The sequence below is a fragment of the Pseudophryne corroboree genome, chromosome 3 (assembly GCF_028390025.1).
Source record: "Pseudophryne corroboree isolate aPseCor3 chromosome 3, aPseCor3.hap2, whole genome shotgun sequence".
In the NCBI taxonomy this organism is placed as follows: domain Eukaryota; kingdom Metazoa; phylum Chordata; class Amphibia; order Anura; family Myobatrachidae; genus Pseudophryne; species Pseudophryne corroboree.
In genome coordinates, this window is record NC_086446.1 from 776,777,816 (window position 1) to 776,803,088 (window position 25,273).

The following is a 25,273-nucleotide window of genomic DNA, read 5'->3' on the forward strand; positions in this document are numbered from 1 at the left end:
TCAGAGTTCAGTCCGACAACATTACGATGGTAGCGTACATCAACCTTCAGGGCGGCACTCGCAGCCGTGCGGCGATGAGGGAGGTCACCAACATCCTTCTCTGGGCGGAGAAGTATGCTCTGTCCTTCTCGGCGATATTTATTCCGGGAGTGGACAATTGGGAAGCCGATTATCTATGCCGACAGGATATGCACCCGGGAGAGTGGTCGCTACATCCCCAGGTGTTTTGGCAACTGGTACGTCGGTGGGGAAAACCACAGATCGACCTCATGGCGTCCCGCCGGAACCATCAGTTGCCTCTTTATTACTCTCGGACAAGGGACCCAGCGGCGGCGGGTGTGGATGCCCTCACGGCTCCTTGGAATTTCCGGTTCGTTTACCTCTTTCCTCCTTTCCCGCTGTTGCCGAAGGTTCTGCAACGCATCAAGAGGGAAGACGCTCTGGTCCTCCTGGTGGCTCCGGATTGGCCACGCAGGGTTTGGTACTCCACCCTGCACCTGTTGTCGGTGGCCGAGCCTTGGCCCCCTGCCACTACGAGACGACCTTCTACAACAGGGTCCTTTTCTTTATCCAGACTTACGCAGGCTACGTTTGACGGCGTGGCTGTTGAGAAAGCCATCTTGACAAGGAAGGGGATTCCTCGTACAGTTATACCTACTATGCTTCGGGCTAGAAAGTCAGTCACATCTTCTCACTACTACCGCATTTGGAAGGCTTATGTAGCATGGTGTGAACGTCGAGAATTTTCTCCTTCCGTGTATAGCTTAGCCCGTCTTCTCCATTTTTTGCAGGCGGGTTTTTCAGCAGGCCTAAGACTGGGTTCACTAAAGGTGCAGGTCTCTGCTCTTTCGGTTTTCTTCCAGAAAAAGTTAGCCTTGCTGCCTGAGGTTCAGACTTTCTTTCAAGGGGTTCTTCGAATACAGCCTCCCTTCCGTCCTCTGACAGCGCCATGGGACCTCAGTCTGGTCCTGTCTTTTCTGCAGTCTTCATTGTTTGAGCCCCTGGAATCAGTAGAGATAAAATATCTCACCTGGAAGGTGGTTCTTCTCCTGGCGCTGGCTTCAGCAAGACGGGTGTCGGAACTTGGGGCTCTCTCTTGTAGGTCTCCTTACCTGGTGTTTCATGCGGATAGGGCCGAGCTTCGTACTCGTATGTCCTTTCTACCTAAGGTGGTGTCTGATTTTCACATCAATCAGCCACTTGTGGTCCCGGCCCTCTCGGGGGACTCTCCGGATTCGAGATCATTGGACGTTGTAAGGGCGCTCAAGATCTATGTGGATAGGACTTCAGCTATTCGGAAGTCAGATTCCTTATTTGTTCTCTATGATGCTGCTCGCCGTGGTTGGCCGGCTTCTAAGCAGACCTTGTCTCAATGGATTCGACTGACCATCAGACAAGCTTATTTGGCAGCTTCTCGGGAACCTCCATCTTCCATTTCAGCGCACTCCACGCGCTCTGTGGGACCTTCGTGGGCGGCTGCCCGGGGGGTCTCTATAACTACTTTATGTCGGGCGGCTACTTGGTTCGGCCGTCATACGTTTGTCAAATTCTACAAGTTTGACACTTTTGCCTCTGCATCTCAGTTTGGCCAAGCGGTTTTACAGGACTCTCAACGCTCTCCCACCCGTTTTGGGAGCTCTGGGACGTCCCCATTGTAACTACGCTCCAGTGGCCCCTAGTGGATGAAGGAGAAATCAGGATTTTGGTACTTACCGATAAATCCCTTTCTCCGATTCCACAGGGGCCACTGGACGCCCGCCCAGCGCTGTTTCCTCCTTGTTTTTTGCTTAACGGTTTGCAGGTCAGGTTAGCCTGTTTTTTGTTAGGTTCTGTTCCAGGTTTAGTTTGGGTTATCCTGGTTTACAGGACGTCAGTAACCTCCTCTACCTTAAGGTTTTGTTTATTACAGCTCTCCTCGGGCACAGTTTTACGTAGACTGGCTTGGAGGGGAGATAGTAGGGGAGGAGCTAGCCACAGTGTTAGAGTTTTAAAGTGCCAGCTCCCAATTACTGCCTACTATTTCCCCATTGTAACTACGCTCCAGTGGCCCCTGTGGAATCGGAGAAAGGGATTTATCGGTAAGTACCAAAATCCTGATTGCGAATAGAAAATTCTTAGTTTCTGAGTAGCTCGAGACTTACTCCTACACTGCGATCAGTTCAGTCAGTTTCGTTCCTGGTTTGACGTCACAAACGCCCTGCGTTCTGCCAGCCACTCCCCCGTTTCTCCAGACACTCCCGCATTTTATACTGGCACGCCTGCGTTTTTCTGCACACTTCCTGAAAACGGCCAGTTACCGCCCAGAAACACCCACTTCCTGTCAATCACACTCCGATCACTTCAACAATGAAAATTCTTCGTTCGGACGTGAGTAAATCTACAAAGTTTTGTGCTAAAATACTTAGCGCATATCCGCACTGCGTACCATGCACATGCATATTTTTGCCTTAATCGCCCCGTTGCGAAAATCGGCAACGAGCGATCAACTCGGCATGACCCCCATTATGTCACACTGTGCAAAGATGTTTTTGAATACTAATTATACAACGGACCACTGCAGTCGATACACCACCATTACTTACTAAGGACAGATGTATTAAGCCTGGAGAAGTGATAAAGTGGAAGGTGATAACGCACCAACCAATCAGCTCCGGACTGCCACGTCAAAGATTGGGTTTGAAAAACAACAGATAAGAGCTGGCTGGCTGATGCGTTATTACCGTCCACATTAAATCACTTTTTCAGGCTTAATACATCTGCCCAAAAGTTACATGTATGACTCTACTTACCGGCCAAACTACAGCAAATGGCTTGAAAAGGGAGCTCTAGGAAGTTGGAGGGTAATTTACAGAGTTTCTCCACGGCCACATCTTCTATGTTACCATAGTCCAGAAACAGGAACTTTATAACACGGTCAGGAGTAATATCTTTTACCTGTCCTCTGTACCAATTCCCATCACCTGGCATAAAAAGAAGAGTGTTATACAGAAAGAAAACCTCAGATTCAACAAAAAGATTACACTTTATATAAGAGATTTTTGCACTTATTAAACTCTTCCCTGCAAGTTCATCAGGGGACAATGAGTGCATACTTGTGCATTGTGAGCACAAGGGGAGTACGGACACTGTAATATAGATCATACTGCAAATGTCCACTCTCCTCCCCCACTAAACCCCATGCCTATTGGGAGCATTTCAGCTACATTTCATCATGTCTCACAGCAGTGGATAGGGAACAGAGAAAGTGGAAAGAACGATTTACTAACGCATCAATAAATGGAAGCAAGTAAAACAGATGAACATCACACAGCACCAACATGGTATCTACCAGAAACTGGTATTCAACTTTTGCACCTTGTGCTTCAACCGAGATGCAAATATGTCAACCTCTAGCTGACTTCACCTATCCATCAGCTGCAGAGAGCGACCACTCCCTGGGCTGAAGATCCTGACAATTGAGAAAATCCCCTTCCAAATCGTCAATGTAGACAATGAATAATGCCATGATGGGAAGAAGATTTTGCTCCTTCATTGCATGGCCAAAGAACTCATGGCGGGCCCTAATGATTGAGGTATGCCAGCACTGTGGTGTGGTCAGGCTGGAACTTTATCTCTTGTGTGGAGAAGCAGTAAATGTCCACTTTCTAAGGCAACACCTTTAGCTCCAGGAAATTAATTCATCGGAAGTCTTAACTCATGCAGGCCAAAAGACTCTGAAAGCAAGCCTGAAGCGTGACCAGTCAACAACCATGATGTTGGCGTCCATCACCACAAGCATGCAATCGGAAATGTTGAAGCACTACCTACAAAGGAGGTTCTGTGGCCTCAACCACCAAACAAGTGATGACCTGGCTGGACAGACGATGGGAAGACCTATTCCATTTCTAAATGACTTCAAATCGGAACTCACTCAAGTGGCAATGCGCACACAGGTTGAGACCATCTTTCTCAGAATCCTTATGCAAGAACTAACAAATGTCCATTTGAGAATCCTTAAAGGCCTCAATAAAGCACGCAATGAACGTATGATGTCCTCAGGTAGAAAACAACAGATGTCAATAGGTGTCAAACAGGATCCCCCAGAAAAGCCACATGCTTGGCAGGAGTCATTTGCTACGTCTAGTAATTGAAACTTCAACTGTGGAACTGTAGGCACCAAAACTCTTGCCCCCATATGATAGGCATCCAAAGCCTTATCACCCAACTCTAAGGCATCTTAAGAATGCAAGATAAGCAACTGTGGTCTTGGTCTTGCACTACATATGAAATTAACAACAGTTTAAATGGTTTCAGAACAAAGGGATTCACCTTTACAGAATAGGAGGGGACAGAACAAGGTCATAAGGTGGTGTTTGGTATCCAGCTGTAGGGTATTTTAAGGGTAACATTCCGGTGTTGGTTTGAGGAAGATCGCATGTTCCTGTGGATAGTTATGTGCAGGAGCAGAATATAGATATAAACTATTTACTGTACATTATGTATGCGGCGGGAATCCAGAGGAGACCACCCACAAGATCAGTTGGGAAAGACATCGCCTACCTATTCAAACCGACCTATGACCTCTCCTGTACTGTAAAAGTGCATTCCTGTGTCCAATGGACAAAGGGATTACAGTATCTATTGTATTGCTTTTGGAAGAAGTGTATAAAGAGAGCCTGCTTCTGGCCTGGAAAATCACAAGACTCACAAAGTTATCTATTTGATGACCGAGGACTGGGCCGGGAAGCGCAAGCGAATCTACTCAAGTATGTACCATTGAATGTAGCCATTTACTCTGTTATATTATATTGTATTATTTGTATTGTAACCCCCTTTCAGCAATAATCCACTGTGGTGTCGGAACCCAGCGGTTAAATCACAATTGGTGTTGTGCCTTCATTGCCCTGCTAAGGTTTAAAGTGTTTTATCATTGCATTGCATTACTGTGAAGGTTTAAAGTGTATCTCTGGGTGTGTGCGCGCTGTGTGTACTTTGTACCCCCAGCTCGCCGTTTGTACGCTAAGTCCATACAGTGATACGGGACTCCGTACGCAAACAGTGTATAAAGTACGTAGCGTGTGTACTAAGTTTAGCGGCTGCAGCGGCTCCACGGTAAAGTGTATTCTAAGTGTGTATAAGGTATAGCTTTCTTTCCTGTAAGATAATTGACATTATCAATTGGGGGCTCTCAGGTTTTCCACATACTTGCTACCTAACAGGTCACAGCAGACGTAATCTATCAGCAAAGGGTGGGAAGTTATCCTACGTATCCTTTTCTTGGTCGATGGATGCACTGAAAACCCTACTTAATTGCTGATTAGATGGCGTCTGCTCTGTATGGTTTGTAGAGATGCTGGTAAAACTTGTAAGGTAAACAGGAAAAAAGCTATTTCAAATCTGTGAAATTTCTTTTGGCGCCAAAAGCGTACACAGCACCCATACTCTTTGCATACTCTCTCACAGTGTTGCCATAACATTCAGATTGCTAGATTCATTTAAACTTGTGTGAAACCGGAGATATTTGTTGCTATATAGTGAAAACTAAAATAAATGTTAAGGAAGTAAGTGTAAGACACACACGCAGCCTGGCCTAGTTATTAAGGTTTATACAGAAATAAACTGTGTGTTGTGTTAAGTGAGCAATTATAGTTGGTATTGCTCACATTTATAGAAGTTGTGGAATTTGTTTGATTGCGGACGTACGGTTTTGTACACGTGTCTCGGACAAAGTACGGGACTGCGTATGCAGCATAAGAAGACACGCACGATCGCGTGTTTATGCAAATTGCGTAAGAAATACGGTCGCTAAGTACAGATTACACAATAGTTCGTTTAGTTTAAAAGGCGGGACAGTAGCTACGCTACAATAGCACCAAACTACCCGGTTTCTAAAGAAATTTAATATAAAAACAAAATTTAGTATAAATTTTTTTTTTTAAATTGCCTCTGGGGGTAAAGCTGCCAACTTGAATGAATCCTAATTTTCTGTACAAAAAAACAACAACCAAAAACGTGTATGCGAGTGAGCGAATGCAGGAGTGAGTGGATACTGAACCCAAGAACTAAGTGGTCTAAGTGGACACACTGCGTTAGTAGAGGCCCGGTGGCGTAGGGTTCGCATTATTAACTAGGTGGTCTTAGTGATCTGAGTGGTATCCCATACAACTCTTATTGGTCTAGGTGGTCTAAGCTAGGTGGTCTACAGCAATCGTAGGGCATATAGATAACTAGTATCTATAGGCTGTGCTATTGCATCACATGTCCGTTTGTTCAGCACAGAGCAACGTGATATTATTGTGTCATATGCGCTGTGGAAGAGCATACGCAGACGTGATTGTATAGACAAAGGGGTTTTTCTTTGATAACTTCTGGAAATCTCCCTGATGGGCTTCACTGTAAAGGGTGAAAGATAGTTATCTAATTTCTCTGTTTTTCACCCTACAAACAATTCCAGTTGAAAGATACCGAAAAGGAAATTTTCACTGCCTCTCTCAGGAAAATATTCCAAACAGAACTTCCACCGAAAGAAATTACGGTGTAAGGTCTGATAGGAGCCCTAAGTTGGGTACATTGCGATCCGCTATCAACAGTGTATCGTTGTATTGGCCAGCGTGGGTGAGAGCGAGTGGAAGGCGCTCAGGTATACTTCCACCGTCTACTTATATTGAGTATTTTGGTGTTTGTGGGAATTTTTTAAAGATATTAGAAGAGACCCACAAATATGGGAGCCAGTTGCTCAAGCAAGAGACGTTTAAGACAGGGTTCAGGCAGAATTGTGGCTAAAAGGCTCAGCAAGGTTTATCATGTGTGAAAAATATGGTTCACACACAGAAGTTTTATGCAATGAGTGGATATGTATGACTAACAATGATAGGGAACCATTCCCTAGGGTGGGCAGCTTTGAACCAGAGGCATTACAGAACTTAAGGTTAAGGATTTGTCTGATAAAATCCAAGAAACGAAGGATTAAACATACAGATTGTTTAAATTTGTGGCAACAGGAGGGGGATATGCAAAGGGAATTAGCTCGCGCAGCAGGTTCCAAACCTAGCGGGAAAACAATGGCGACCGCACCACCACCACCACCATATATTGTTGGGGAGAAAATGGCTACAGGCAATGATACATTGGTACAGAATAGAAGTGTAATTGCAAAATGTACTAACGCTAACCCTTGCCAGTTGTACCCTGTTTTAAATTTTCCCCAGGACTGCGAACAAGAGGATGAGTCCAGCAAGATATCGGCACTCTCCCTAGCAGCCACCATACAAGACACTCAGGTGGGCACGGCCCAACCAGCAAGAGCAGTAGTCAGGCCCCCTAGTGGAGAGATAAGTGAGGTCGTGTCCACAGGTAAGTACGGTACCATACATTATGCAGAAACCATAGCACCTCACATTGTAGAGTCAAATCAAAATGATGTAATTGAATTAAATCCTGTCAGGGTGATCGCAGTCCCCAATGGGAAGACGGACGCTCAGGGAGTAACTCCCGTCAGGAACATTGCCATGCATTGTCCCTGGTCCCGGACAGAATTAAGGTCAATTATGTCAGAATTTCCCGATCCCAGAAAAGATCTAGTCGCATGCCAGAGGTTCATTAAACAGTTAGGTAATGCCACCGAACCCACAAACAAAGATTGGCGAACAGTGCTACGGCTATGTTTACCCTCAAATATTGACCCCGCAAAATTTATAACCGATTGCAACTTAGACGCAGAAGTACCTCTCACTGATGAGTACACTCAGGAGAATGTACGACAAATCAATCTGCAATTAGGAATATATTTACCTACTGTTGTCAAATGGAATAAAATCTTTTCTATAAGACAAAAGGAAGGTAAAACGGCATCCGAATATTTCCATCGAGCACTGCAGGAAATGGCTAGATACACTGGGATCGAGGACATTAGAGACAATGGAGGTCATTCCGAGTTGTTCGCTCGCAAGCGGATTTTAGCAGATTTGCTCATGCTAAGCCGCCGCCTACTGGGAGTGAATCTTAGCATCTTAAAATTGCGAACGATGTATTCGCAATATTGCGATTACACACCTCGTAGCAGTTTCTGAGTAGCTCCAGACTTACTCGGCATCTGCGATCATTTCACTGCTTGTCGTTCCTGGTTTGACGTCACAAACACACCCAGCGTTCGCCCAGACACTCCTCCGTTTCTCCAGCCACTCCTGCGTTTTTTCCGGAAACGGTAGCGTTTTTTCCCACACGCCCATAAAACGGCCTGTTTCCGCCCAGTAACACCCATTTCCTGTCAATCACATTACGATCGCCAGAACGATGAAAAAGCCGTGAGTAAAATTACTAAGTGCATAGCAAATTTACTTGGCGCAGTGCGAACATTGCGCATGCGCATTAAGCGGAAAATCGCTGCGATGCGAAGATTTTTACCGAGCGAACAACTCGGAATGAGGGCCAATGTACATCACAGAGAGGTAGCTGTTTCAGTATTAATGGACGGGTTGAAGGAGGCACTCAGAACAAGGGTACAGACTTCTCTACCAAACTGGAGAGGCATCTCGGTGGCTGCATTGAGAGAGTCCGCTATCGAGCATGATAGGAACATCATTAAACACAGGGAGTCACAGGGGGAAAACTGATGACGGTAAGTATACAGGCCCTTACGGCAAAACCCCATCAGCCGAAAACCCGGACCCCTGTTGCTTTGGACAGACCTAGAACATGTTACACTTGTAGGAAGGAAGGGCATTTTGCCAAAGACTGTAAGAGTAGTAGAGCGCATAGCCAAGATAGACCCCTAGACAGAAAATACGAACCACACTACTACTCACATAACTGGGATCAGGGACCACATAGGAGAAGTTACGAGCCACATGCAGGGGAAATAAGGAGGTAATCACCAAGGAGAGATGGGCAGACCTCCGAAAATTCTCAGCTACCTCCCCCACATATCGTAGCTGCCAATGCGCTGCGGAAGGGTCTCACCACACAATAGGGGTTGGGCCACACCTGTAGTCTGCAGCCAGTGAAGTTGATTGCTAGCCTTGGTAGTGAACCTGAGGTCACGGTTGATGTAGCTGGTGTACCATTACCTTTTCTTGTAGATACAGGGGCGGCCAGGTCAGTGCTAAATTCGACTGTAGGTATAAAAACCACGGGTAAAACAATTTCGGCAATGGGAGTAACAGGAACGGTGCAACACTACCCTTTGAGTAGACCGGCAGAGATTATGATAGGGCCCCTGCAGACCAAACACTCTTTTCTGCTTGCTGCATCGGCTCCAACTAATCTGCTCGGCAGAGATTTATTGTGTAAAATGCGGTGTGTCATATATTGTACTCCTGAGGGTGTCTTCTTGGATATACCCGAGAATCACGTTCAAGAAGTGCAAGATATATTAGACACCACTCAAAGGCTAATGTCGCACTCTGCTGTTATAGACAAGTGTCCATCAAAGGTAGAGGAAATGATCTCACAAATACCGGGTTCCCTTTGGACCAAAGATGGACAACTCACTGGATTGATGGCGAATGTAGCTCCAGTAGTAGTGCAAGTAAAAGATAGTAGGATAGCTCCAAAAATCCCTCAGTATCCTCTGAAGCCAGAGGTAGAATTAGGAGTGTACCCCGTCATAGAGCGGTTGCTACAATAGGGCATCCTAGTCAGGACGTCCAGCACTGCCAATAGTCCCATCTTCCCTGTGAAAAAGAGTGAAGGGAGGGGTTACAGGCTAGTGCAGGATTTAAGGGGGATAAACAAGATAGTTGGGAGCCAATTCCCCGAAGTGCCCAATCCAGCTGTCATCCTCATGCAAATTCCCCCTACTGCGAAATTTTTCACTGTTATTGACCTCTGTTCTGCTTTCTTTTCTGTCCCTCTGCACCCTGACAGCCAATACCTCTTTGCATTTACATACAGGGGAGTACAGTACACCTGGACTCGTCTCCCCCAAGGTTTCATTGACAGCCCAAGTATTTTCTCCCAGGCTTTGCATGACTGTTTACAATCCTTTCAACCTGAGAGTGGATCAGTGCTAATACAGTATGTCGATGACTTATTGTTGTGTTCTGATTCACTCGAATCGTCCTTGAAAGACACGAAACAGCTTCTGTTTCATCTTTCCCATACAGGACACAAGGTTTCAAAGGATAAGTTGCAGTTGTGCCGGACCAGGGTAAAATATTTGGGACATTTCTTGACTCAAGGACTTAGACCCCTCACCGCTGATAGAATACAGGCGATTCGCGACATGACTCTGCCACAAACGTAGCAACAGATCCGCACTTTCCTTGGAATGTGTGGGTACTGCCGAAACTGGATCCCAGGGTTCTCCATACTAGCTTTACCTTTGCAAGAGATGGTCTCTTCGAACAAACCAGATCGGATCTCGCACACAGATGAGTCCGAGCTGGCATTTGAGAGACTCAAACAGTGCCTATCACAGGCACCTGCATTAGGTATGCCAGATTATGGGAAACCCTTCGAATTAAACGGTACAGAAAGTGCAGGGTGCGCAGCAGGAGTTTTAACCCAGAGACATGGTGATGCCAGCAGGCCGGTAGCTTACTACAGTGCACAGTTGGACACCGTAGCACGGTCTCTCCCCACATGCTTGCGAAGTGTTGCAGCGATAGCTTTGCTAGTAAGTAAAAGCGAAGACGTAGTGTTAGGACACAACCTTACCATCCATACACCTCATGCTGTATCAGCCTTACTGAACTCCGCCCAAACCAGACATGTCTCATCCACGCAGTTTACAAGGTGGGAATTATCACTGATGGCCCCTGTAAACATCAACATTAAGAGATGCAGCGCACTAAATTCTGCAACTTACTTGCCAAGTGTGCCTGGACAGGCACAAAGGGTGGAGGATGAGAATGATGGTGGAGGATTTAGTGCAGACACTGATACGCATGACTGTATGGAATACCTGAATCAGACTTTCACTGCGAGACCTGACATTAGTGACAACCCACTGGAAGGCGTAGATTTTACCTTTTACACTGACGGTAGTTGCCACAGACAGACGGACTCGGGAGACCTGTGTACTGGATACGCAGTTGCAGACGACAGAGGTATCATAGAAGCTGAACCCCTGGGCCCACCGCACTCAGCACAAGTTGCTGAGTTGGTCGCCCTAACCAGAGCGTGTGAATTGGCCAAGGGTAAGTCAGCTAATATATACACAGATTCTAGGTATGCCTTTGGAGTGGTGCATGATTTCGGGGCCCTATGAACCAGACAGAGTGGCTGTTATCAAGTGTAAAGCACATACTTACAACCAAGACCCAATTTCACTTGGTAACAGCCGGGCAGACGAAGCTGCTAAATCAGCAGCCAGCACGCCCATACAAACGAACATCACATCACTGATGACATTTAACACGATCAATACACAACAATTAATTGAAATGCAAGATTTGTGTTCTTCACAGGAAAGGGCAGTCTGGAGGTCAAAGGGATATGGCCAGGAACCCTCGGGACTGTGGACAGGTGGACAAGGTAAGCCAGTAGCCCCCAGAGCATATCTTCCAAGCTTAGCTGAGGCAGCACACGGTCTGACTCATCTGGGTAAAGAGGGTATGTGTAAGCTGGTGAGAGCCTACTGGTGTGCGCCAGGATTCTCTTCTCATGCAGGTAAGAGAGCAATGACATGTTTTACTTGCTTGAGGAAGAATATTGGAAAGTCAATACCAACAGAGCCATCCCATATCCCTCCGACAGACGGTCCTTTTCAGGTAATACAAATCTATTTCATACAGTTACCACCCTGTAGGAATTTAAAATATGTGTTAGTTTGTATTGACGTATTTTCAAATTGGGTAGAGGCGTTCCCTGCTGCCACAAATACCGCTACGTTCACTGCAAAGAAAATTGTGCAGGAATTTGTGTTTAGATATGGTATCCCTAGAATAATTGAAAGTGATCGGGGTACCCATTTTACAGGTGAAGTCTTTCAGGTCATGTGCAAACTGATGGGAATTAATAGCAAGCTGCATACTCCGTACCGTCCACAGGCGAGTGCAAAGGTGGAGACAGTGAATAGCACTATTAAGAACAAGCTGAGCAAATTCATGGTTGAAACTGGATTGTCGTGGCCAGAAGCTTTGTCACTAGTGTTGTACAGCATCAGAACCACTCCCAGGTCTCCCCTTAACCTATCACCCTTTGAAATCCTTTTTGATCGACAACCTCATGTAATGATAGACCCCCAGGATGATTTGAAATGTAATAATGAAGTGACTGTGAAATATTTGGTTGGGATGAGCCAGCAGCAGAGAAATCAACAAAGAAATTTAAAGCTGGTGATTCCTGACCTGCCGAACAGTAATTCTCATGACATTGAACCTGGGGATTATGTGATGATTCGAAATTTCTTACGCTCAGGTTGCCTCATAGACAGGTGGGAAGGACCATATCAAGTCTTGTTAACCAGCACAACAGCATTGAAAGTCGCCGAAAGAGAGACGTGGTTCCACTCGTCCCACTGCAAGAAGGTCGCTGACCCGGAGAGAACTCGTGACAAAGAGCAGAGTGTAGAGAATCTTGTATCACTGGAGTGTCTGTTCCGGAAAAGTTGAGAGGCAGGACTGTTGAAAGGCATCTGAGCACAGAGAGTAACAAGAGCTAGAACGGTTGTCGTACCACTTTCTTTTTTCACCTCCCCCTACATTTTTCCTTTCTTTTCTCCTTCTTATTTTCCTCCTTTCCCCTAACGAAATGGATCGATCACAAGAGACTGCGTTTCGGGTTCTGTTAGTAATTCTGGTTTTGAGAAGGACAGTTTGTTTTGGTGAGGGTCCCAGAGAGGTCGAGCAGGGATCTGGAATGGGTTCTGATGGCAAGTACGAATTTGTAGGATCTCAGGATCAGCACATCATTTTGGTAAAGGCTGGCATCAGTAAGCGCTCTAGTAGTCAAGGAGCTCGGAGGCACTGTGAGGGGTTATTGTCTGATGAATATTGTATTTGTAGGAATTGTGAGAATATAGTTGAGGATGGGTGCATCCAGAGATGTCAGTCCAACCTTAATATCGACATGGACCGGCATCCGTTGAGTGATTACCACTCACTAGTGGGTAAGGTCTTAAACCAGACAGAATGCTGGGTGTGCTCACAGGTACCTCAAGGTCAGAGCAAGTCAGGATTAGTACCATACCCTTTAGCAATAGATGAGGTACTCGAATTACGGGGTGGGAGACCGGTGGACAAGAAATTCAATATTTCTAGGCCCCCTAGTTTGAAGCTCCACCAGTATCATGTAGATAGATCCTTATTATGTTTTAATATTTCCAATTACCGAAAACCGGGAAATTGGGAAGTGACGTGGAATAACCAGACAATGACCTTTTCACACAGAGCTGATAGGATACCCATAGACTCTGAACTTGTACGCCAAATAGCCAACAGTGGGAGGTATTTTCGGTATAGGTATACTCGTGGAAGCAAGACCATGTGGGTTGGAAAAGTATAGCCAGGGTATTGTGCTCATATCATCCAGCCCGATACTTGTACTGAGCAGATGGGAGAACTGGGGATGGGTTTCTTTACTTGGAAAGTTTGTAATATGGTGAGGTTATATTTTGTCCCCTATGTTCTCCCAGATGATGCCTATCTCACATGTGGGAGGAAGGCGTAAAAGTGGCTTGCCCCGAGCTCAGAGGGATTGTGTTATATTAGGAGAGTACTGCCAGAGGTCATGACCATAACCCATGATAAGATGAAAGACGTTCACCGCAGTGCTCAGGCTCCTTATACTCATACTCACTATGAACACATCGTCAAGAGACACCTCATAGATAGGACAGAGCACGCAGCCTCTGATTTGATCCACGAATCCACCGGGATTCAATTCCTTCTCGCATTAGACATCACCCGTACTGCCAGAGGAATTGTAAATTATAGGTATATCCATGCGCTAGCGAACTTGATAGATAATATCACTGAGATGTATGACGACACCTTCAGGTATACGGGAAGGGAGTTACAAGCTTACAAGAAGGAACTGATTCAGCACAGGATGGTCCTAAATTATATCACAGCCGTGACAGGTGGGTACTGTGTTACTCTGGCAACTCAATATGGGGTGAAGTGCTGTACGTATATTACAAACAGCACTGATGACTCAACGGAGATTATCGATCAAAAGATGGACGATATCTTACAGTTGAAGTGGAAGTTCAGGAGGAAACACAACCTTACCTTGGCGACTGTGAGTAATGAACTGACCGGCTGGGTCTCATGGTTGAACCCACGAAATTGGTTCTCAGGTTTAGCAGAGTGGGCTTAAATGTTATAGTGTAGGGAAGTTTCTCCTTTGTATCCTGGGAGTCGTCATAATTATTGGTTTGATATTTAGGTGTGTTCGAATTCTGACGCGGCGCAAGCACGGCACAAAATTGATGAGTCTAAGGAGCAAGAGTGCTGTTATAGCAGCAGATTTAATTTATGACCCATCCATAGAGACAATGTTATGATAAGGATTGTAAATGAATTTCATGGCCTGTTTCTTTCACCCGTTTCTCTTGTGTTTCCCCCTCTGCCCAGATACATCCATCCGGAAAAGACATCTGCCCTACCCAAAATGTTTATGTGAATGTATTTTAGATATGTGTCTTATCTTCATCTCTGCAACCTCCAGTTAATAGCACACATAGTCGACAGGTGATATCCACATATAATAGCACTAACATATGTCTCCCCTCTGTGTACCATCAACTAAATGTGCACCCCATTTGTTGGAACAATCTGACAAGAGCTTAGTAGTGTTTGTTGGCCCATTTACAGACCCTTAGTACGGGATGAGAAGGATTTAATGTATACTTCGCAATACCTCGAAGCTTATTTAGAACATATACGGCACGATGATACATGCCCCTCAGACACGGATTCATACATACATGCTTTTTACTATCCCACTAGGTCATACATTTCCTACCTACCCATCTCTCCCGACTATCCAAACTTCTGTAGATAATGTGTAGATATTTTTCTGTTTAGTGATTAGATAGTGGCAGTTATTGGTGACTGCCAAAGTCGAAAAGTATTGCAGTACACACATCACGTACAAACAACACACATATGGCCTCCGCGCGTGTACTTGTTCTGCTGTGCGTGCACATATTCGCAATTTGCGTATGGTCGCTCCCGCGGTCGTGCGCATCAGCGCGTGGTATGGGTATTTACGGTAGAGTTTGTGAACGCATGGAGAGCTATCAAAACATATTACATATTTAATCCAAATAGTGCACAAAGTACACATAGTCCCCCTGCACCACATATGAAATTAACAACAGTTTAAATAGTTTCAGAACAAAGGGATTCACCTTTACAGAATAGGAGGGGACAGAACAAGGTCATAAGGTGGTGTTTGGTATCCAGCTGTAGGGTATTTTAAGGGTAACATTCCGGTGTTGGTTTGAGGAAGATTGCATGTTCCTGCGGATAGTTATGTGCAGAAGCAGAATATAGATATAAACTGTATTTACTGTACATTATGTATGCGGCGGGAATCCAGAGGAGACCACCCACAAGAGCAGTTGGGAAAGACATCGCCTACCTATTCAAACCGTTAAAGTGCATTCCTGTGTCCAATGGACAAAGGGATTACAGTATCTATTGTATTGCTTTTGGAAGAAGTGTATAAAGAGAGCCTGCTTCTGGCCTGGAAAATCACAAGACTCACAAAGTTATCTATTTGATGACTGAGGACCGGGCCGGGAAGCGCAAGCGAATCTACTCAAGTATGTACCATTGAATGTAGCCATTTACTCTGTTATATTGTATTGTATTATTTGTATTGTAACCCCCTTTCAGCAATAATCCACTGTGGTGTCGGAACCCAGCGGTTAAATCACAACTGGTGCTGTGTCTTCATTGCCCTGCTAAGGTTTAAAGTGTTTTATCATTGCATTGCATTACTGTGAAGGTTTAAAGTGTATCTCTGGGTGTGTGCGCGCTGTGTGTACTTTGTACCCCCAGCGCGCCGTTTGTACGCTAAGTCCGTACAGTGATACGGGACTCCGTACGCAAACAGTGTATAAAGTACGTAACGTGTGTACTAAGTTTAGCGGCCGCAGCGGCTCCATGGTAAAGTGTATTCTAAGTGTGTATAAGGTATAGCTTTCTTTCCTGTAAGATAATCGACATTATCAACACACAGCACCAAGAATGGAAATGCAGTGCATCTGATAACCTTGAAATGGAGGCATTAACAATCGAAGGATATTACACCGAACCGTATTCTGAAAAGGACAGCTAGCGTAGAATCAATGGGCAACCTGGAACTTACAGTCCAACATTACCGATGCCTGGGTAACTACATCCTCTAGATCCAGGGAGGAAGGAAATTAGCAGGACGCTACACCCAGTTAATGCCTGAATCCAAGAGATCTGAGGAATCATTATCAAACTGGGAGAAAACCTCCAAGTCCGTATCAGGCACCAGTTTGTTCCAGATGAAGCGTCAGATTCTGACTCATACAGGTAAAAAGACAAACAATCACAACGCAACTACAGCAAGATCATTTACTTACTTACCCGTAAAACGCTTTCATCATATGCCCTTTGCAGATGAATGGTGTGTTTAAAAAATTCTCCCGTTTTAATTTTCTCATATAAGCAACTTTCCCCACTATAATCACTGAACAGGTGTTTTAATTGGGTGTGTTATGCAAGGTCGACAGTAACTAAATCGACCACTATTGGTTGACAGTAACTAGGTCGACAGGTCAAAAGGTCGACATGAGTTTGTTTTTTTGGTGTCGTTATCTCCGTACAGTGACCGGGAACCCCAATCAGTGCACCGTGTCCCCTAGCATGGCGAGCGAAGGCAAGGTGCCTTGCTGTGCTTAGCACAGGTTACTAGTCCCAATCGTAGTTCGCGTGGATCGTTAAGCAGGAAAAAGGTTAAAAAAAAAAACAATTGTGAAAAACTCATGTCGACCCTTTGACCTGTCGACCTAGATCATGTTGACCTAGTTACTGTCGACCAAAAGTGGTCGACCTAGTTACTGTCGACCTAGAGACCGGATCCCGCCACAATTAGCAGAGGTTCCTACATTTCAGATTACACATTAATAAGGGCTCTATTTAAGGTAAGACCTTGATAAATGTATAGAATGTGATAGTATTAGAGATGTTAGGGTCCCATGTTATGTAGTCACCTGGCCGCGGTACATGGGCCCGCGTATTTTTGCAAATGTGTGCTAAGAACTACACTTATACTCCATGTTAATTGAGAGAGTTTATTTAAATTATTTTTACTATCAGTGTTCTTGGTGCTAGGAGTGTGCATCATCATTTCTCTTCCTCCAGCACTGTATTATATGCTGCCGTGGGGTTGAGGAGTATAAGAATGAATAGACGGAAGGCTGGATGGAGAGGGAGGAGACGACCAGGCATTTGGAGGGAGGGAAATGATAAGGTGTGGGAGGGGAATGTGGAGCGTGAATGTCATCACTAACCTGCATAGAATGCGGCACACACCTCTTCTTTCACTGGCATATAATAATCTGCTGTATTCTGTACACAGTATTTCCCCAGTGCAACGTTCAGCTCATTGAGCAGACTTAAATCTGAAAATTAGGAGTGTTGTGTCAAAAGGTTATAAGAGAATAAAATCACCATGGCTCAGAATATTATAGAGAAAGTCATACACTAAGTGAAAGGCTTGGTGTGTGAATTACACATTATAGTACTATTCTAAACAAAGTTCTAACTACTGTACTTTAGAAGTATTCTATAGAAAGGTAGAAAACAGAACAAAATATGGCCAATGCCAACAGTATAACATTCCCACTGTATTTTATACACATGGCTAAAAGGTGGATTTTTTCAAAGTAATCTACAAATTTACAGAAATAAATGTCAGCAAAATGTCCTGCACACCCTCTAGTAGAATATAAATATAAAAAATAAGATTTTACTCACCGGTAAATCTATTTCTCGTAGTCCGTAGTGGATGCTGGGGACTCCGTAAGGACCACGGGGAATAGACGGCTCCGCAGGAGACTGGGCACTCTAAAGAAAGATTTAGGACTATCTGGTGTGCACTGGCTCCTCCCCCTATGACCCTCCTCCAAGCCTCAGTTAGAAACTGTGCCCGGAAGAGCTGACACAATAAGGAAGGATTTTGAATCCCGGGTAAGACTCATACCAGCCACACCAAATAACACGTGATAGGAACCCCGGTTAACAGTATGATAACAATTGGAGCCTCTGAAGAGATGGCTCACAACAAAACCCGATTTGTGTAACAATAACTATTTACAAGTATTGCAGACAATCCGCACTTGGGATGGGCGCCCAGCATCCACTACGGACTACGAGAAATAGATTTACCGGTGAGTAAAATCTTATTTTCTCTGACGTCCTAGTGGATGCTGGGGACTCCGTAAGGACCATGGGGATTATACCAAAGCTCCCAAACGGGCGGGAGAGTGCGGATGACTCTGCAGCACCGAATGAGAGAACTCCAGGTCCTCCTCAGCCAGGGAATCAATTTTGTAGAATTTAGCAAACGTGTTTGCCCCTGACCAAGTAGCTGCTCGGCAAAGTTGTAAAGCCGAGACCCCTCGGGCAGCCGCCCAAGATGAGCCCACCTTCCTTGTGGAATGGGCATTTATTGATTTAGGCTGCGATAATCCTACTGCAGAATGCGCCAGCTGAATAGTGTTACAAATCCAGCGCGCAATAGACTGCTTAGAAGCAGGAGCACCCAGCTTGTTGGGTGCATACAGGATAAACAGCGAGTCAGTTTTTCTGACGCCAGCCGTCCTGGAAACATAAATTTTCAGGGCCCTGCCTACGTCCAGCAACTTGGAATCCTCCAAGTCCCTAGTAGCCGCAGGCACCACAATAGGTTGGTTCAAGTGAAAAGCTGAGACCACCTTCGGGAGAAACTGAGGACGAGTCCTCAATTCTTCCCTATCCATCTGGAAAATCAGATAAGGGCTTTTTCAAGACAAAGCCGCCAATTCTGAAACCCGCCTGGCCGAAGCCAGGGCCAACAGTATGACCACTTTCCACGTGAGATATTTTAATTCCACAGTCTTAAGTGGTTCGAACCAATGTGATTTCAGGAATGCCAAAACCACATTGAGATCCCAAGGTGCCACTGTGGGCACAAAAGGAGGCAGAACTCCTTTGACAAAAGTCTGAACTTCAGGCGGTTTACCCGCATTTGGAAAACTTCTGGAAGAAGTCCCCATTCTCCCGGGTGTAGGTCGCCCATCTGAGCATCCTTGTGGCTTCTTCCATCGCCATCCTGCTTCTTGTGCCGCCCTGTCTGTTTACATGGGCGACCGCCGTGATGTTGTCTGATTGGATCAGTACCGGCTGGTTCTGAAGCAGGGGCCTTGCTTGGCTTAGGGCATTGTAAATGGCCCTTAGCTCCAGAATATTTATGTTAAGCGAAATCTCCTTGGAAATTTCTTCCCTGTGTGACTGCACCCCAGCCCCGAAGGCTGGCCTCCGTGGTCACCAGGACCCAGTCCTGTATTCCGAATCTGCGGCCCTCTAGTAGATGAGCCCTCTGCAGCCACCACAGCAGCGACACCCTGTTTCTTGCCGACAGGGTTATCCGCTGTTGTATCTGTAGATGGGACCCGGACCATTTGTCCCACAGGTCCCAATGGAACGTCCTTGCGTGGAACCTTCCGAATGGAAATATGCTTCATACGAAGCTACCATTTTTTTCCAGGACTCGTGTGCTTCCACTGGAAGAAACACTCTTTTCTGGTCTGTGTCCAGAATCATTCCCAGGAACAGAAGACGTGTCGTCGGGACCAGCTGTGACTTTGGAATATTGAGAATCCAGTCGTGCTGTTGTAGCACTTCCCGAGAGAGTGCTACCCCCACTACCAACTGTTCTTTGGACCTCGCCTTTATCAGGAGATCGTCCAAGTACGGGATAATAAAAACTTCCTTCTTGCGAAGGAGTATCATCATTTCAGCCATTACCTTGGTAAAGACCTTCGGTGCCGTGGACAACTCCAACGGCCGCGTCTGGAACTGATAGTGACAGTCCTGTACCACACATCTGAGGTACTCCTGGTGAGGAGGGTAAATGGGGACATGCAGGTACGCATCCTTGATGTCCAGGGAGACCCTGTAATCCCCCTCGTCCAGGCTCGTAATAACCGCCCTGAGCGATTCCATCTTGAACTTGAATCTTCTGATATAAAAGTTCAAGTATTTTAATTTTAAGATGGGTCTCACCGAATCGTTCTGTTTCGGTACCACAACCATTGTGGAATAGTAACCCCTTCCTTGCTGAAGGAGGGGCACCTTGACAATCACTTGTTGTGATTATAGTGTTGAATAGCCACCAACACCGCCTCCCTGGCAGAGGGAGGTGCCGGTAAGGCAGATTTTAGGAAACGGGTGGGGGAAGAACGTCTCGAACTCCAGCCTGTAACCCTGAGATACTACTTGAAGGACCCAGGGATCCATGTGAGAGAGCCCACTGGGCGCTGAAATTTCTGAGACGGGCCCCCACCGTACCCGGGTCCGCCTGAGCAGCCCCAGCGTCATGCTGTGGACTTACCGGACGCAGGGAGGACTTCTGCTCTTGGGAACTAGCTGTGTGCTGCAGCTTTTTCCTCTACCTTTGCCTCTCGGCAGAAAGGATGAGCCTCTAGCCCTCTTGCTTTTCTGGGGCCGAAAGGACTGTACTTGATGATACGGTGCTTTCTTTTGTTGTGGGGTAGCCTGTGGCAAAAAAGTCGATTTCCCAGCAGTAGCTGTGGAAACGAGGTCTGAAAGACCATCCCCAAACAGTTTTACCCCCTTATAGGGCAAAACTTCCATGTGCCGATTCGAGTCGGCATCGCCTGTCCATTGCCGAGTCCATAACCCCCGTCTGGCGGCAATGGACCTAGCGCTTATTTTTGATGCCAGCCGGCAAATATCCCTCTGTGCATCACGCATGTATAAGACCACGTCTTTTATATGCTCTATTGTCAGCAACATATTGTCCCTATCCATAGTTATTTTCCGACAGGGAATCTGACCACGCAGCGGGAGCACTGCACATCCATGCCGAAGCAATGGCTGGTCGCAATATAATGCCCGAGTGTGTGACTATATCTTTCAGGGTAACCCCCTGCTTTTTATCAGCAGGTTCCTTCAGGGCGTCCGTATCCGGAGACGGTAGTGCCACCTTTTCTGATAAGCGTGTAAGCGCTGTATCTACCCTATGGGGTGTTTCCCAACGTGACCTATCCTCTGGCGGGAAAGGGTACGCTGCCAATAACCGTTTAGAAATTATCAATTTCTTACCGTGGGAAGACCACTCTTCCTCACACACCTCATTTAATTTCTCAGATGCAGGAAAAACTACTGGTAGTTTTCTCTCACCAAACATAATACCCTTTTATGTGGTACCTGGGGTATTATCATAAATGTGTAATACATTTTTCATTGCCTCAATCATGTAACGGGTGGACCTATTTGGAGGGTACACTAGTCTCATCGTCGTCGACACTGGAGTCGGTATCCGTGTCGACATCTGTTTCTGCCATCTGAGGTAGCGGGCGTTTTTAGAGCCCCCCATGACATTTGAGACGCTGGAACAGGCACAAGCTGAGTAGCCGGCTGTTCTGTGTCGTCGACCTTTTGTGTAAGGAGTTGACACTTTCACGTAATCCTTCCATAAGTCCAACCACACCGGTGTCGATCCCGCAGGGGGTGACATCACATTTACAGGCATTCGCTCCGCCTCCACCTCATTATCCTCCTCATACATGTCGACACAGCCGTACCGACACACAGCACACACAGGGAATGCTCTGACAGAGGACAGGACCCCACAAAGCCCTTTGGGGAGACAGAGGGAGAGTATGCCATCACACACCAGGGCGCTATATATCACAGGGATATCACATATAGAGTGTTTTCCCTTATAGCTGCCTATATATATTGTATACTGCGCCTAAATTGTGCCCCCCCTCTCTTTTTAACCCTTTCTGTAGTGTATTGACTGCAGGGGAGAGCCAGGGAGCTTCCCTCCAATGGAGCTGTGAGGGAAAATGGCGCCAGTGTGCTGAAGGAGATAGCTCCGCCCCTTTTTCGCGGACTTTCTCCCGCATTTTTATGGATTCTGGCAGGGGTTAAAAAGCACCTATATAGCCTCTGGGGCTATATATGGTGCCAGTTTGCCAGCCAAGGTGTCAGTATTGCTGCTCAGGGCGCCCCCCCCAGCGCCCTGCACCCATCAGTGACCGGAGTGTGAGGTGTGCATGAGGAGCAATGGCGCACAGCTGCAGTGCTGTGCGCTACCTTGGAGAAGACAGAAGTCTTCAGCCGCCGATTTTCCGGATCACCTTCTTGCTTCTGGCTCTGTAAGGGGGACGGCGGCGCGGCTCCGGGAACGGACGACGAGGTCGGGTCCTGTGTTCGATTCCTCTGGAGCTAATGGTGTCCAGTAGCCTAAGAAGCCCAAGCTACCACCACTTAGGTAGGTTCGCTTCTTCTCCCCTTAGTCCCTCGATGCAGTGAGCCTGTTGCCAGCAGGTCTCACTGAAAATAAAAAAACCTAACAAACACTTTCTTCCTAGGAGCTCAGGAGAGCCCCTAGTGTGCATCCAGCTCAGCCGGGCACAGAAATCTAACTGAGGCTTGGAGGAGGGTCATAGGGGGAGGAGCCAGTGCACACCAGATAGTCCTAAACCTTTCTTTAGAGTGCCCAGTCTCCTGCGGAGCCGTCTATTCCCCATGGTCCTTACGGGGTCCCCAGCATCCACTAGGACGTCAGAGAAAATAAGATTTTACTTACCGATAAATCTATTTCTCGTAGTCCGTAGTGGATGCTGGGGACTCCGTCAGGACCATGGGGAATAGCGGCTCCGCAGGAGACAGGGCACAAAAATAAAGCTTTAGGATCAGGTGGTGTGCACTGGCTCCTCCCCCTATGACCCTCCTCCAAGCCTCAGTTAGGATACTGTGCCCGGACGAGCGTACACAATAAGGAAGGATAATGAATCCCGGGTAAGACTCATACCAGCCACACCAATCACACCGTACAACTTGTGATCTGAACCCAGTTAACAGTATGACAAACGTAGGAGCCTCTGAAAAGACGGCTCACAACAATAACAACCCGATTTTTTTGTAACAATAACTATGTACAAGTATTGCAGACAATCCGCACTTGGGATGGGCGCCCAGCATCCACTACGGACTACGAGAAATAGATTTATCGGTAAGTAAAATCTTATTTTCTCTGACGTCCTAAGTGGATGCTGGGGACTCCGTCAGGACCATGGGGATTATACCAAAGCTCCCAAACGGGCGGGAGAGTGCGGATGACTCTGCAGCACCGAATGAGAGAACTCCAGGTCCTCTTTAGCCAGGGTATCAAATTTGTAGAATTTTACAAACGTGTTCTCCCCCGACCACGTAGCTGCTCGGCAGAGTTGTAATGCCGAGACCCCCCGGGCAGCCGCCCAGGATGAGCCCACTTTCCTTGTGGAATGGGCCTTGACAGATTTAGGCTGTGGCAGGCCTGCCACAGAATGTGCAAGTTGAATTGTGCTACAAATCCAACGAGCAATCGTCTGCTTAGAAGCAGGAGCACCCAGCTTGTTGGGTGCATACAATATAAACAGCGAGTCAGACTTTCTGACTCAAGCAGTTCTTGAAATATATATTTTCAATGCCCGGACCACGTCCAACAACTTGGAATCCTCCAAATCGCTAGTAGCCGCAGGCACCACAATAGGCTGGTTCAGGTGAAACGCTGACACCACCTTAGGCAGAAAATGAGGACGCGTCCGCAGTTCTGCCCTGTCCGAATGGAAAATCAGATATGGGCTTTTATAGGATAAAGCCGCCAATTCTGACACTCTCCTGGCTGAAGCCAGGGCCAGTAGCATGGTTACTTTCCATGTAAGATATTTCAAATCCGCCGATTTGAGTGGCTCAAACCAATGGGATTTGAGAAAATCCAAAACTACATTAAGGTCCCACGGAGCCACTGGGGGCACAACCGGGGGCTGTATATGTAGTACTCCTTTTACAAAAGTCTGGACTTCAAGAACTGAAGCCAATTCTTTCTGGAAGAAAATCGACAGGGCCGAAATTTGAACCTTAATGGACCCCAATTTGAGGCCCATAGACAATCCTGTTTGCAGGAAATGTAGGAATCGACCCAATTGAAATTCCTCCGTGGGGGCCTTCCTGGCCTCACACCACGCAACATATTTTCTCCAAATGCGGTGATAATGTTGTGCCGTCACCTCCTTCCTGGCTTTTACCAGTGTAGGAATGACCTCTTCCGGAATGCCTTTTTCCCTTAGAATTCGGCGTTCAACCGCCACGCCGTCAAACGCAGCCGCGGTAAGTCTTGGAATAGACACGGTCCCTGCTGAAGCAGGTCCCGTCTTAGAGGTAGAGGCCACGGATCCTCCGTGAGCATCTCTTGAAGTTCCGGGTACCAAGTTCTTCTTGGCCAATCCGGAGCCACGAGTATCGTTCTTACTCCCCTTTGCCGTATAATTCTCAGTACTTTTGGTATGAGAGGCAGAGGAGGGAACACATACACTGACTGGAACACCCACGGTGTTACCAGAGCGTCCACAGCTATTGCCTGAGGGTCTCTTGACCTGGCGCAATACCTGTCCAGTTTTTTGTTGAGGCGGGACGCCATCATATCCACCTTTGGTTTTTCCCAACGGTTCACAATCATGTGGAAGACTTCTGGATGAAGTCCCCACTCTCCCGGGTGTAGATCATGTCTGCTGAGGAAGTCTGCTTCCCAGTTGTCCACTCCCGGAATGAACACTGCTGACAGTGCTATCACATGATCTTCCGCCCAGCGAAGAATCCTTGCAGCTTCTGCCATTGCTGTCCTGCTTCTTGTGCCGCCCTGTCTGTTTACGTGGGCGACTGCCGTTATGTTGCCCGACTGGATCAACACCGGCTGACCCTGAAGCAGGGGTTTTGCCAGACTTAGAGCATTGTAAATCGCTCTTAGCTCCAGTATGTTTATGTGAAAAGACATCTCCAGGCTTGACCATACTCCCTGGAAGTTTCTTCCCTGTGTGACCGCTCCCCAGCCTCTCAGACTGGCATCCGTGGTCACCAGGACCCAGTCCTGTATGCCGAATCTGCGGCCCTCTAACAGATGAGCACTCTGCAACCACCACAGAAGAGACACCCTTGTCCGTGGTGATAAGGTTATCCGCTGGTGCATCTGCAGATGCGATCCGGACCATTTGTCCAACAGATCCCACTGAAAAGTTCGTGCGTGGAATCTGCCGAATGGAATCGCTTCGTAAGAAGCCACCATCTTTCCCAGGACTCTTGTGCATTGATGCACA

General features: G+C 46.7%; 1 protein-coding gene across 3 annotated transcripts in view; it reads right to left on the reverse strand.

Moving 5' to 3' along the window:
- TDRD1 (tudor domain containing 1) overlaps positions 1–25,273 on the reverse strand; it is a 522,012-nt gene that overhangs the window by 71,041 nt on the left and 425,698 nt on the right. For all 3 annotated transcript variants that reach the window (XM_063962552.1, XM_063962550.1, XM_063962551.1), the window contains 2 exons: positions 17,417–17,527; positions 2,790–2,960 (listed from right to left, as the gene is read on the reverse strand). In XM_063962552.1, coding sequence (XP_063818622.1) covers positions 2,790–2,960; positions 17,417–17,527 — 282 coding nt within the window. The remainder of the gene's footprint in view (positions 1–2,789; positions 2,961–17,416; positions 17,528–25,273) is intronic.